The sequence below is a fragment of the Chelonus insularis genome, unplaced genomic scaffold, assembly GCF_013357705.1.
Source record: "Chelonus insularis isolate UGA/USDA-ARS -01 unplaced genomic scaffold, ASM1335770v1 contig_93_pilon, whole genome shotgun sequence".
Classification (NCBI taxonomy): Eukaryota; Metazoa; Arthropoda; class Insecta; order Hymenoptera; family Braconidae; genus Chelonus; species Chelonus insularis.
In genome coordinates this window covers 1266015-1279076 of record NW_023276782.1, presented here as the reverse complement: position 1 = coordinate 1279076, position 13062 = coordinate 1266015, and the positions used below count along the sequence as shown (strand labels likewise).

Below are 13062 nucleotides of genomic sequence, written 5' to 3'. Positions count from 1 at the left end.
TATCTCTCAGAAAGAACCACAATCATGTGGTTGACGAGTTTCTCTTACGCATCGTCGAATTGAAGTATTTTACATTCAGGTTACACATATTGACACATCTGGAAAGCTCAGTTGATGTGCTCTCACGATAAATAAATAGCTGTGATCATCTCCTGAAAATTCAATTTAAAATTTACAAGGTAATATACATGATAAAATTTAAATCTCTGCATTCTCTTTTTCAATTCAAGTGAATTTTCAATTTATTTAATGGATGTAAGCAAATATTTTTTCATAGACATTTAAAAAAGTTCTTTGTATGAAAGTGATCGTATAGAATATGTGCAAGATGTATGAACAGTTGTATTTATTGACTAAATTATTTTCAATCACTTATTTAATAGAGTAATCTGTTACTTTTAATTAAACATTCATGTTGGTAATTTCAATTTTCAGTGATAAACAATATTTATTTATCATTTTTACGGTTATTTAGATATTTATTTCATTGATCAGTTCAAGTAGAGAGTCATAAACATTTATTGATATTAATTCAATTGACAATTCATGTGTAACAAAAGCTAAATGATAATCCAACGATTCCTAATCGAAAGCTTTTTAATTAAATTTTTATTTAAATAACAAATTTGTTAGATAATCTTATCAAAACATTTTTAAATCATGTCATTATAAAACAAGAAGTTAATGCTACTGAATATTCTTGTCTTTGATAATTTATACCATGACTCCGAAGCATCTGAATGATGGTAATTTCGTAGAAATTCATCTTTTTTCAATAAAATCTGAAATTTAATATTTTCTTATGTATAAAAATCTTATGAATGTCTTAGAGAAAAAGACTTCATTGCAAGCAAATTTAATTTAAATTTTATTTCCGGAGTCGATTGTAAAAAAAAATATGACTCACTTTGCACTCCACTTTTAAGTTCTTCACATTTTAAATTCTCCATAGATTGAATTCCCACCTTTTTAAATATTCTATGAATGTTTATACCCAACAAATGGCAATAAACATTTAAATAAAACCTAACAAAGTGAGGCGATAAACTAGAAAATACGAACTATCTACAGTTTAATTCTCTTGCAGGAATAAGAGTGGACTCTGAAGGTTCTGGAAAAAAGTGATCTCATAAATTCTCTTTTATGCAGTAGTAAGTGATTTTATAGTAGTTTCTCTGAGGATCAATGACTCTAAGAAATTTCTTCAGTTATTCAATCACTCTTCATATAATTCAAGGCTATCATAAGGTCTTGAAAATAATTATAATTTTCATAACGAAGTGAGAAATAAAATAAAAGATAGAAATTTTCACCAACATGGTGAGAAAAATGAGAATGAAATCTCTGACGAAAATGCGATTATGAATAATCCTATTTGATAGTAATAGATACATGTACAAGCTTTGATTAATCCTATCCTTTTGATAGCCCTTTCAAAATGCTTGTCTATCACATCCCGAAATTCCCGTCAGCCGATTACAAAACAGTATTGAATCTAAACTATAATCTCAGTATGCTCAATACAACATAACATAAATTCTAGTGAACCGTATAAGCAATGCAAATTATTGCCAAAGGATACTGCGCATAAGCTGTGATATGAGAATCTGCTTTTGGTTTTATTTTCTTCAACTTAATCTCCGCACTTCCTCTATATCGACACGACTATAGAAAACCGAGAATAGGAAGCTCTGAAGATTGTAGAAAAGTTCTGCCTGCAGCACATCAAGCACAAAGAAGGTCTCTCCTTTTTCGTTTTAACAAGTTATTCAACAAAACGAAATTCTTGAAACTGACTTGGTTAAAACGTTCATAGGAATATTGCAGAATATTGTGCCTTGGAGCTACCGACTTCAGGTGATTCGTTTTGGTATTTCTAGCGTTTTATGCTTTTAACCATGAAATATCCTGTGAATATAAGTACCTTTTCGTAATTCAGTGATGCAAAACTTTAGATAAAATATTGCAACTATAAAACTTTTCCGCATTTTCAAGTCATTCATTTTATATCTTGTTAAACTGAAAGAAAAAGTATCCCTCTGTTTTTAATTTTGTTTCTCTTTGGTAAACAAATAATTTTCCTTCGTTCTTGACAACTTATTAAAATACACACCATTTCACTCGTTTACGACAATGAATTATAATTTCAATGTAGAATTATTTTTCCTTTGGTCAACATTAAACAATTTTTTAATCAATTTAAATACTAAATAGATGATAACATGGAAATAATTTTAAGAATGAAATAGAAGAATATTCTGCTCCAATTCGTTTACTCTGATAAATTGAATGAAGATTCAACCTCAAATCCAGGCCATAGAACTTTCTCATTCGTGGTATTCATGACGTCAACCACATATTCGTTAGATCTCAATTTTCTAGTATTTTTTGGTGATATTCAATTACGCTAAAATTGTTGGATTAGCTTTTAAGATGGTGAATATTTCACGTTAATGTAACAAAAATTTTCCTTTTTAGAACCGTATTGTCGTGGACTTTTCGATGGATGGACTTGTTGGCCTAACACTCCTGCAGGGAAAACAGCATTAGCACCATGTCCCGAATTTATCACTGGATTCGATCCATCATGTAAGTATTATAAATATATTCATTAAATATTTATTTATTATTTTTTTATTTTGAACAAAATAAATTGATTATGTTTCAAAATTTTTAGTCATAACACTATTAAAAATATGTCAAGAAATAATTGTTTGTTCAGCAACAAATTTTATTTATTGTTCTCATAAATTGTTTATATTAATAAAATAATAAATATATCATATGATGAAATATAAATTCAGAACAAAATAATTTTTATCAGTATTTATCTGAACGTGTGCAGAAACAGGTGTTTATGAATTTAAAAATATTGAAATAATAAAATTTCATGAGAGTGAATTGATTATTAATCACTGTAGATGTCTGATTGCTTATCAGCTACTTATTTTTCATCGGTGAATATTTAATTGTTATGTTAACACTTTACATCATAACTCTAATCGGTATTTGTGGATGAAATATGTTTACAACATAATCGTGTGTGTTTATATTATTATTAATCTTGGATATTTTAGAAAAAGTGTTTAATTTTATCGATATTGAACACAAGTTAACGTTTTGTGAGAGAATCTAATGTAAATGATTCACTACAAGCTTTAAAAAATGGCTGAGCTTTGTATCTTCCATACATTTCACTAAAAGTTAAGTAAAATGATTTAGCAATCATTGATTTATCAAGAGTTAAATTTCAACTAATGCTCAAATAAGTTTAGCTCGATTACAGAGTGATATAAAAGGAAAAATATTTTCTTGAAAAAACTTAGCATTTCGATGATTTGTAATACTGTCTAATTTTATCGGAGGTACCAATATGTTCTGGTAGTTCTTCAGATTGTTCAACTTTAATTGATTTCAAATCGTTACATTCTTCGATCATCTTTTTTGTCAGACAGTTCAATGTTTTATATTTCTTACTTGAAGTTTTTCCAGCGACTACTTGGGTCGATTGAAAATATGAAGAAATTTTATTCAGCAGTTTATGATCTTTCATATTTATCTAGATCAAAGAAAAAAAATAAAAATCAAAGTTTTTGATAAAAAAAATTCATTTTTAAACAATAAATTTACCTTATATAAAATACTAACTGAATATTAATCTTGAAATACTTTCATTGAAAGAATTTCTGATACTCATTTCTACTACAATAATCTTTGTCGCAATATTTATTGACAACATTGCACCTCAATGATTGAGGTTAATTTAGAATAATAAATGAATTACGATTTAACTTTACATCGTTTCAGATTTGCAAAACGAATCAATTTAATTTGATTGTACATCCTTTTTATCACTGCATTTTTAAAATTAATTTTTATAGAATCTTATAGTGTATCTAACCGTCAATTTCTATGACATAGTAATTAATACTTTCATTAAAATATTAAATCAATTAAAAACGTTAATGATTGCAAATAATATTTTCGAGTCAAGCAATGCTCCAATATTTTTAATAATGGCTGACGTCAAATTGTCCCCCCCCCCTCCATCGATCACTCGAATAGTCCACTGCTGCCATCTGCGTTAGGAACTTGTTTCGCAAAACGGAGCTTTTGCGCGTCTATTGTTATTTCGAGTATTGCATCACAACTATTCAAGTGTAAACAGAACTGATTATTTAAAATTTGTTTCAAAGATTAACATTAAATATAGAAAGATTTTTTTAGTTTTTGTGTGCTGAAAATTTGTCATCTATTTATGTATTTTTTATTGATGAAATAATTTGATTTAGCTCCGATAAATTTTTCAAAAATGAGGATACATTTACTTACTGTTTATCCATGGATATCTCCTATATGCGTTGCGTAAGTTGTAAAAGAATTTATTTTTAAATTTATATTCAACTTATATTAAAAATAAAAACATTATTAACACTTATTAAATGAAAATAAGGTTATAATAGAGGTGAACATTCAACAACTTCTTTCACTCAAAATGATTTTTATTTAAAATTTACAAATGTGATATAAAATTGAAATACTTATGAAAACGTTTTTCATATTAAAAGTTTTGCTTGAATTAATTATTATTAATGAAATATTAATGCGCGAATGGATAATTAAGCCGTAAAAATAAACGTTCTTCTGGACTGAGCATGCAAAGTGCAGCATGAGCCTTTGCACTAACAAAAGGATCGTTATCAAATATCAGTAAATTATGAATCAACCAGAATTTTTTGGGGCTTATCTGTCTTCTGTCAATTACAAATAAAGATGCTGCTAAAAATTTAGCATTCTTATCATTCATAAATATAAGATATAGAATCGCGTCCTGTATTTGATGCCCATAAAAATGTTTCATCAATCTATGAAGAAACTTAGTTAAAGGGATAATGCTGTGACCCACAAAAGTTCCATACAGGATTGGTAAAATATTATAAATTCTATTAATATATTTAATTACAGTTGTTTTTGGATCATAAAAACCATACAAGTAGCAATAACAATAAAATGAAGGATGATCTAGAGCTTGAAACGATATCAAAAAACGATTGAACAGTTCTTCAATAAGTCGTTGTTTCGTCAAACTGTACTCTGTATCGAAGAATAAAATTTGTGCGAATTCGTCAAGGAAATCTTCAATAGTGCAATCCCACAGTTTATTTTTAGATTTTCGTAGAAGTTGATAATTTACTAAAGTTCGTTCAAACATTGTTACAATAAAACTTATTCTGTGCTCTATGTTCGTATGGTCTGCTGATGAAAAATATGAATTCATCACATATCGTGTCATCATGATTAATAATTTTTTATTACTTCGTGCAATATCCCAGTATAGTGAGATTACAAATTCATGAACATTCTCTTCTAATAATACAGCTGCATCCAGAGGAAGATTATCAAATAGTGGAGCAATTTCAAACCAACTGGCCCAATCTCCTTTCATGCCAGATTGTATTTCAAGTTTTCTGATAGTAAAAATGACTTTTTTCAGATAGTGTCCCAACCAAGGATAAGGAACTTCACGATATATAGCTAATAACTTTAAGATATGATGATCATCCTTCGAATTTAAATCATCTAGCCATTCATCTAGCAATGCCCACGTTTCTGGGCATGGTCTTGTATCAAAAAGTATCAACATGGTTTTAATTAATTGAAAACGTTTATTTATTTCATCAAAATCATCATCATCAAAATCCCGTTTTGATTCTTCCCAATAGTTTTTTAAAATAGGTAAAATTTCATCAAGCTTGATCACAATTCGTAATGTATTCATGGGATGTCGTAAAAGATAAATATATTGTTGATTTAATTCTTGACAAAAAGGTATCAATCTATAAGCTCTTACCCGTGTTGTCGCAATTAATAAACAGTTTATGATGATGTTGTCGATGTTAGTTTCACAAAGTTTCTTCAATACATTTGTAGACACCATAGGATTGACATATTGCATAGTTTTTACAGTTATTGTTAAAAAAGTCCTACTAGTGATTCTCATTGAATTTGGAATAAGAGGTGTGATAAATCTTTCAAATTCTGCTCCTTCAATTAGGATACTCAATACTATTAGTGCTTTATAATTTTTTTCTGTTCTGTTCAAATCTTCTAAAGCCAATTCAACAAATTTTATTGGTATATCTTGATGCCAGCGACAAAATTTCAAAAATGTTCGGGTACCTTTTCTTCCGATATTTTTTATACAGTCATCATAATTTTCTTTATAATTACGAAATTTGGGATTTGGATTAAAAAGATATTGCAGCTCAGTCCATTGGAAAAATTTTATTCTTTTTGTATATGCTTGGACACTTTCAAGAGGTAATAAATTTGGTTCATTGCATCTTAATAAATCATCAAGTTCAGCAAGATCAATTGCCGTAAGATTTCCTATTTTTATTCCTCTGTAAAATAGATTTATTAATTTTTTGACAGTCTCCAACAACCATGGGATTTTTTTAATAGATAGCTTTCTTTTAACTATGTTGGTTTTTATATAATAACGATCATTATACTTGTAAATTGTTTTCATAAAATTAATACATAATTTACGCCATCGATATGTACTGTCTCGCTGATCTTCATAAAATATCTTAGGTATTGATTTAGAAAATTCTGTAAAGCATATTTTTTCATGTCTGGGATTATTTTTAACAATATTCCAATCTAATAATTCTGGCTTGTCTCGATAAATTTCAGTCAGCATATTTATTTTTTTTCTAATAGGGTAATTATTTATCAAATTAAACCGAATGTTCTCAATTAAAATGCTTTTGGCACTATCTTTATTAGCTATGGTACCTTTTGACTTTTTCAAATACTTCATGTAATCATATATTACATCCCAATGCTCTTTCTGTAAAGGTTGTAACTTCTGAGTAACTGATGATAACAATATATCCATTAATTCTGATTCTTCTTCTGCAGTATAGGAAGTTCTACTGTATGTATATTCAGTTGTAATATAAGTTAATGTGCTTCGTAGAGCCTGTGAATCGTCATTAATATAACATGTCAAGAGCATTTGTCTCATCAGATTTAGTTTAATAGCTACACTACTAGTCTTTAAAATTTTTTCTTTAATAAGAGGAATTGATTCTTCAATTGGTAGGTAACATCTCCAAGAAAATTCAATATTTTTATTATCATCAGTATACCAGTTATTGTCTACTTCTAATTTCTTCTTAGCTAATTTAGTTCGGACATCACCAGAAAATACTCTCAATACCGTAGGTGATATGTTTTCACACCTGAAGTTTTCCACCCAATTATCTCCATATTTTTCAATGAAAGTTGAAGTAATCAATGATGCTCTGTATTCTGTAGGAATATATTGGAAACATTCTTTCATCCTTTCAAAATCTAGATCTGCCAGACATGTTCTAAACAAATTTTGTACAATTAATTTGTAGTGTGGAAGTTTTAATTGTTGAAGGACATCTTTTACAGTTAGCATAGGTAGAAATAATGCTGGATCATTAATAATTGAATCTATTTCAACTTTCAACAATAATTTAGTTTTTTCACTACTCAATTTGATACCCATGGAGCAAGATCTTTGGATCAATTTGACAAAATCTCTAGGATGTTTTTTCACAATCAATGGTAAAAATTCTTTATAATTGTCTATATAAATTTCATAGAGCATTCTTTTAGAATTATTTTCCCGAACTGATTGTTTCAAATATGTTAACATTAAGTTTGGATATTTATAGTAAAGATATTTAATTTCACCCAAATTCAATACGATTCGGTACACTGTCATTTTATTCTTCAAGAAGAATTCATCACAAACTAGTAATAATGGTCGAGCAATATCATATCCATATTGTAAAGCTATTGAACTGTAAAAGGTTCGAGCTAAATCTGGATGTGGACGTAGATATTTGCCTAAAGCTCTGATGATTTTGAGACGATTTATTAGACATATCTTCGGAAAAAGTCGGTTTACAAAAAAATGAACGTCCGAATAATTCGGAATATTACTAGTAAAAAACCATTTTATCTTAAGTGCTCGATTGAATATTTGAATATCTTCTGATAGAAGAGCATCAGCTATTTCTTCAGGTTTTCTTAATATATCTGCAACCTCTAATGTCACAAAGGGTATCAACGCTCTTGGAAGCCTATCAGATGGAAAAATTCTAATCGGTTTACTCACATCTCGGTATGTTGCTGCTATATTTCTTGCAATATTATTCAAAGTTCGATATTTATCTCCAGGTGTTTGTCCTTCTATCGACTGAACGGTACTTAAATATGGTGAAAATTCCATTGTTGATAAATAAAAGGACTAGCCTTATAAAATACCTAAGAAGAGATCATACCACTTTAGCAGAGTTTATTTAATTTAATTAATTGAAAATAATTATTAGCAATAATTGTATAATAAAAATCACTTCAATAAAATTTATTAAGATAAAAAATGTATGATAATTGAAAATCATTTGTACTTACCAATAAATCAATTATTGTCATCAAATTTATTATGTCAAATGTTAAAATTAGATTAAATAAATATCGATTGTTAAAAATCTCGTCCCAGATACAGATAATATTTAATTACTTCATTGCGAATATTAAAATGTTTTGCTAGTTAAGCGTACGAAAAAACCCCACTATTTTCTTCTAAATCTTGAAAGCTATCTAATTCTACCGATTTCATTCGAAAACAATATTTCCAACGTTGGTTTTCCATCACTCTTCGTATTTTCCCACTACCTTTCATCAACGTCATTCAAAACACCTCTCTACAAATTTACCAAACTGTAATATCAATTTAACGGTCATTCTTGATTATATTATTCTATAACTATATAATATCGTTATTTATTTATATGAACACAACTACAAACCATTCAATATTAATAGAAATACTTTCAGCCTGGATTTGATCAGGAAAATGTAGATATTTATTTCTTCATTATCGATACAAATTCGAATAAACAGTATGCTTACAATGAGTTTTTTTGTAAACGATATACATATTTATATCAATAATAGAGCGATAGAATTAATTGATTTGAAACATTATAAGAATATAATATAGGAAAGATTATATGAAAAAAATATTTCAATACGAAATAAAATAAATTCTACATATTTTTACTATTAGCATATTATGATACCTAAACTCGTCTATATCTTTCATAAATCTTCTTATCAGCTGCAATTATCTTCGACAACAAAAGTGATGCTACCAGAGTATTATTTTCTTTTCTGTGTTCTTCAAGACGTTCAACAATTTCAAGTTGGGAGCTTTTGTCAGAATAAAAGAATTTTACAAAGTCATATAAATAATAAGAAAATTCATTTATAACTGAAGCTGAAAAATTGTCTATTATTATCAATAAAATTTGATCAATCTTATCTGCGAATTGTCTAGGAGAAGTTTGACCATCAAACAACTTTAATAATCGTAAATAGCAATAAAATTCTATGTCGTGGAAAGGTGTCAGTATTTTCAAAAAACTTTCAAAAATTAATTTGATAAGTATCTCCCTTCTTTCACTCAATGGCATTTCAAACATCAGATAATTTTTAAATTCATGCAAAAATTTATTCACATAAACAAAATTAGAAACTTCGTCAACGTTATCAGCTCCAATCGAATAATAAGTAAGCATTTCTTCGAATAGTTGAGAAAAACTTTGCAATCTATTATTTAGCAGATTATCATCTGGTGGCATAATATAATTTTGGATAAAATAATGTATTGAAATTTTTCTTACTTTCTTAAGATTTGTATTAGTTAAGTAATTCTTCAACAACCGTACATGTAATTTTTCTGAAAATATATGTGTTATACTTGTTGAAAGACTATTGAGTATGGAAGAAACAGAGTATCTTTCAGGTAGACTTTCAGAGACATTTAATTGTTCTTTCATCCTTAAAGAATTACTCAAAAGATTTTCTATATAAAATCCAATGTATCGAACATCAATTCCCGTGTAACATGTGATAATGTTAATTATATCAGCTTGGTCATTTTGATCCAAATTATTTAAAAGTAGTTGCATCATTCTCCATTTGCTATCCGAAGGTTTTGTAATAAAACCATGATGAATGTTTTTAAAAATATGTATACGAGTTTCTACATACTTACTATCACCTTTCCATTTATTATTTATCCACAGCAAGCTTTGAAAATCGTGAGAACTAGCAGCATTTTCAAAAATTCTAATGATATATTTTAATATAGAATTAGAGCTTGAGACCAAAGGTTTTGTAAAAGCTATCAGTTTATGAACTGGTACTCGTCTTTCTATAGTTGTGAAATATTCTGCTATGATTGGCTTACACTTAGATTCATAAAGTGTTATTATTTCTACCATACAGAAAGGCACATTCATATATTTCATAGCTTCTATAATTCTTGAGGCTAATATATAATTCTCGGCTAGTTTTGATGTAAAAAATGGCTTAAAAATGTCATGACATACTGAGTCTTCGAGGAAAATGGCTAGCATTTTCATTGTTCTTTTATCACGACCTACACTCATTTCTTTAAAGCACTTACAAACAAATAGACGTGGTAGTTTCTGAAACCATTTAATACGTTCTAGAAATATTTTACTTGATCTTTTAGCAATATTTTTTTTACATACGTTGTAGTACATCCTCCATTTACTAAATATTGAATTAACATCCTTCTTCAAAGTAATAATTGCACAAGGAATATTGTATAAATCTGCTTGCTTTGAAAATGTTTCTAAGATTACTGACTTATTCTTTTTTAATAAATTTATCAACTCTCTACAATCGAACTTTTCTATTTTACTAAAATAATTTCGCAACAATTGTTCAATATTATTTTTCAATTCTCTCATATGATTCCTGTTTGGCAGTAGTTCGAAGATATCACTTTCTTTTTCATGACGATGTTTGAAGTCGTACATAGCTGATACAAAACTGACAATAGCATTTTTCCACACTTTTGTATTACGATGGCGGTGTAAAGTGTAGACTGAGAATATTGCTTTTATAAATCTTTCAAGACATTTTTTTTCAAAAGAGGCATTATGTTTGCAAATATTCCAGACCGGTTTCACATTATTCTTTTCATTGACTTCAGTTAAAATAATTATTTTTTCAGTTATATCGCGATTATGTTCCAAGTCTATTTGAATCACCCAAGTAACAATATTCCGAATATTTTCTATACTTTCGTTCGTACCCATTCTTAAATTTACTCTTGATATAAACTCATATAAATTTTGCCAATATAATTCGATGTATGATTGAATATCAAATCCTTTTGTTATTTGATCAAATATTTTTATCATTATCCATTTGTCCATGTTATTGTAACGATTTAATATGAACCGCAAAACATCAAGCACAGCTCTAAAGTCCTCATTCATTGCACACGAGAAAATAAGTTCTTGAAAAAGAAGTGCCCTTTTACTATGTGACTCACATGCCTCTATATCCCTTATTATCCAAATAAATGATTCTGTAATTGGTAAATAACATCTCCATGGTTTTTCTTCATCCATTCCACCCTGAACTATTCGGTTTTGATTATGACCCATTAGTCTTGCTGCATGTATATGGCGTTCTTGAACTGGAAAATATTCTATTGCTGATATGACACAATGTTGAAAATCCGTTAATTCGCGATCATAAATGTCTCTAAAGATTTCTAGAATAAATGGTAATTTTTCCAATGGTGGCAAAAATTTTAGAAGAGTACACACGTCCATAAATTTGAAATCTCTAGGGTTCTCAGGAAAAAACTTCCGAATCAACATCTTCAATTGATTTCTTGGTAGCAAAGAAGTAACATTTTTCAATGATAATATTGGAAGATATAGATGAGGATTATTAAAAAGTTCTAATCGTTCTTGTTTTAAAAATAAAAATGTTTCATAGCTGTTCAATGAAATTTTTAAATCATCATATTTTTGAATTAGTTTAGAAAAGTAAGTAGAATGTTTTTTTAAAAGTCTTGGTAAAAATGTTTGTATGTTTTCTTTTGTTTTTAAAATATAGTATGAATTACTTTCATACTTAGAATCCTCTTTCTTTTGCAAGTCCAAATATTCTAATATCAATGATGGATATTTGAAATAAAAGTATTTTATTTCTCTTAAAGAGAGCCTTATTTCATATTTGTCAAAACACTTGCGTATAAATTCATATCCACATTTCTTTAAAAAGGGTCGAGCTTGATGAAATCCATAGAGTTCAGTAATTACCTCAAAAAATGATTCAACTATTCTTGGATTTGTCAACCTAGTCACTAAAGTTTTGATTATTTTCTTTCGATTACGGAGTGATATAAAAGGGAAAATAAATTCTTTAAAATATTTAGCATTTGGATAACCTTTAGTTCCAACCATTTTGAAAAACCGTTTCACATTTACAGCCCGAAAAAATATTTCTTGATTATTTGATTTAAGACCAGCAATGACGTCATCAGGTCGTTTCAAGATCAGACCAATTTCTAACTTTACCCGAGGTACCAGAGGTTCTGGAAGCTCTGCAGATGGATAGACTTCAATTGGAGTTTCATTATTTTTCCATTCTCGAATTTGTCGTTGAGCAATTCCATATAATGCCTGGTATTTTTCGGAGGATGTTGAGCCAGGTATTCTTTCAAGAGCTTGAAGATATGGCGAACGATCCATTTCCACATCAGGCACTCAGGTAGAATAAATAAAATAATATTAAAAAAAAACTCTTGACAGCACCTAATAAAAATAAATAATTGATTAAAAAATAAGTTTGAAAAAAGTAATTTCATTACATGAAATTAGATTTAATTACTTATTATATTTCCTACCGTTAAAAAAAATTTCGTTCCTTTTTAAAATTTTTCCATCTGAGTTGTAAATGTTAATGAGTTCTCACTGTAGTTAGATGTTAATTAAACTCATTTAAAAAAAATACATTTGCACATTAAATAATTATTCAGTAATAATAACATGCAGTAATCTTTGTCTTCTAAAATATTCATTTTGTACAATTATATTATATTTGACACGTCTAAATACTTTCAGTTAAATGTCTTAACGATGAATTTCATACTTCAATCTGACAAACAAGTATCGTCAAAGG

The 13062-nt window shown here is 28.2% G+C and overlaps 3 protein-coding genes across 7 annotated transcripts in view; 1 reads left to right on the top strand and 2 right to left on the bottom strand.

Annotated features, from left to right (window-relative positions):
- LOC118072335 (calcitonin gene-related peptide type 1 receptor-like) overlaps window positions 1-13062 on the top strand; it is a 110695-nt gene that overhangs the window by 41656 nt on the left and 55977 nt on the right. For all 5 annotated transcript variants that reach the window (XM_035092105.1, XM_035092103.1, XM_035092104.1 and 2 more), the window contains one exon: window positions 2479-2589. In XM_035092105.1, the coding sequence (XP_034947996.1) occupies window positions 2479-2589 (111 nt within the window). The remainder of the gene's footprint in view (window positions 1-2478; window positions 2590-13062) is intronic.
- LOC118072328 (uncharacterized) lies at window positions 4485-8668 on the bottom strand. The gene is made up of 2 exons (XM_035092095.1): window positions 8458-8668; window positions 4485-8310 (listed from the first exon to the last, which is right to left on the bottom strand). The coding sequence occupies exon 2, from the start codon at window positions 8273-8275 to the stop codon at window positions 4601-4603; it is 3675 nt and encodes a 1224-aa protein (XP_034947986.1). The 5' UTR covers window positions 8276-8310; window positions 8458-8668; the 3' UTR covers window positions 4485-4600.
- Window positions 9041-13027, bottom strand: LOC118072332 (uncharacterized). Its single transcript, XM_035092098.1, has 2 exons — window positions 12788-13027; window positions 9041-12695 (listed from the first exon to the last, which is right to left on the bottom strand). Exon 2 carries the CDS (start codon window positions 12630-12632, stop codon window positions 9129-9131), a length of 3504 nt encoding a protein of 1167 aa, XP_034947989.1. The 5' UTR covers window positions 12633-12695; window positions 12788-13027; the 3' UTR covers window positions 9041-9128.

Coding starts and splice junctions, on each gene's coding strand:
- LOC118072328 (XM_035092095.1), bottom strand. CDS start 8,275: ATGGAATTTTCACCATATTTAAGTACCGTTCAGTCGATAGAAGGACAA.
- LOC118072332 (XM_035092098.1), bottom strand. CDS start 12,632: ATGGATCGTTCGCCATATCTTCAAGCTCTTGAAAGAATACCTGGCTCA.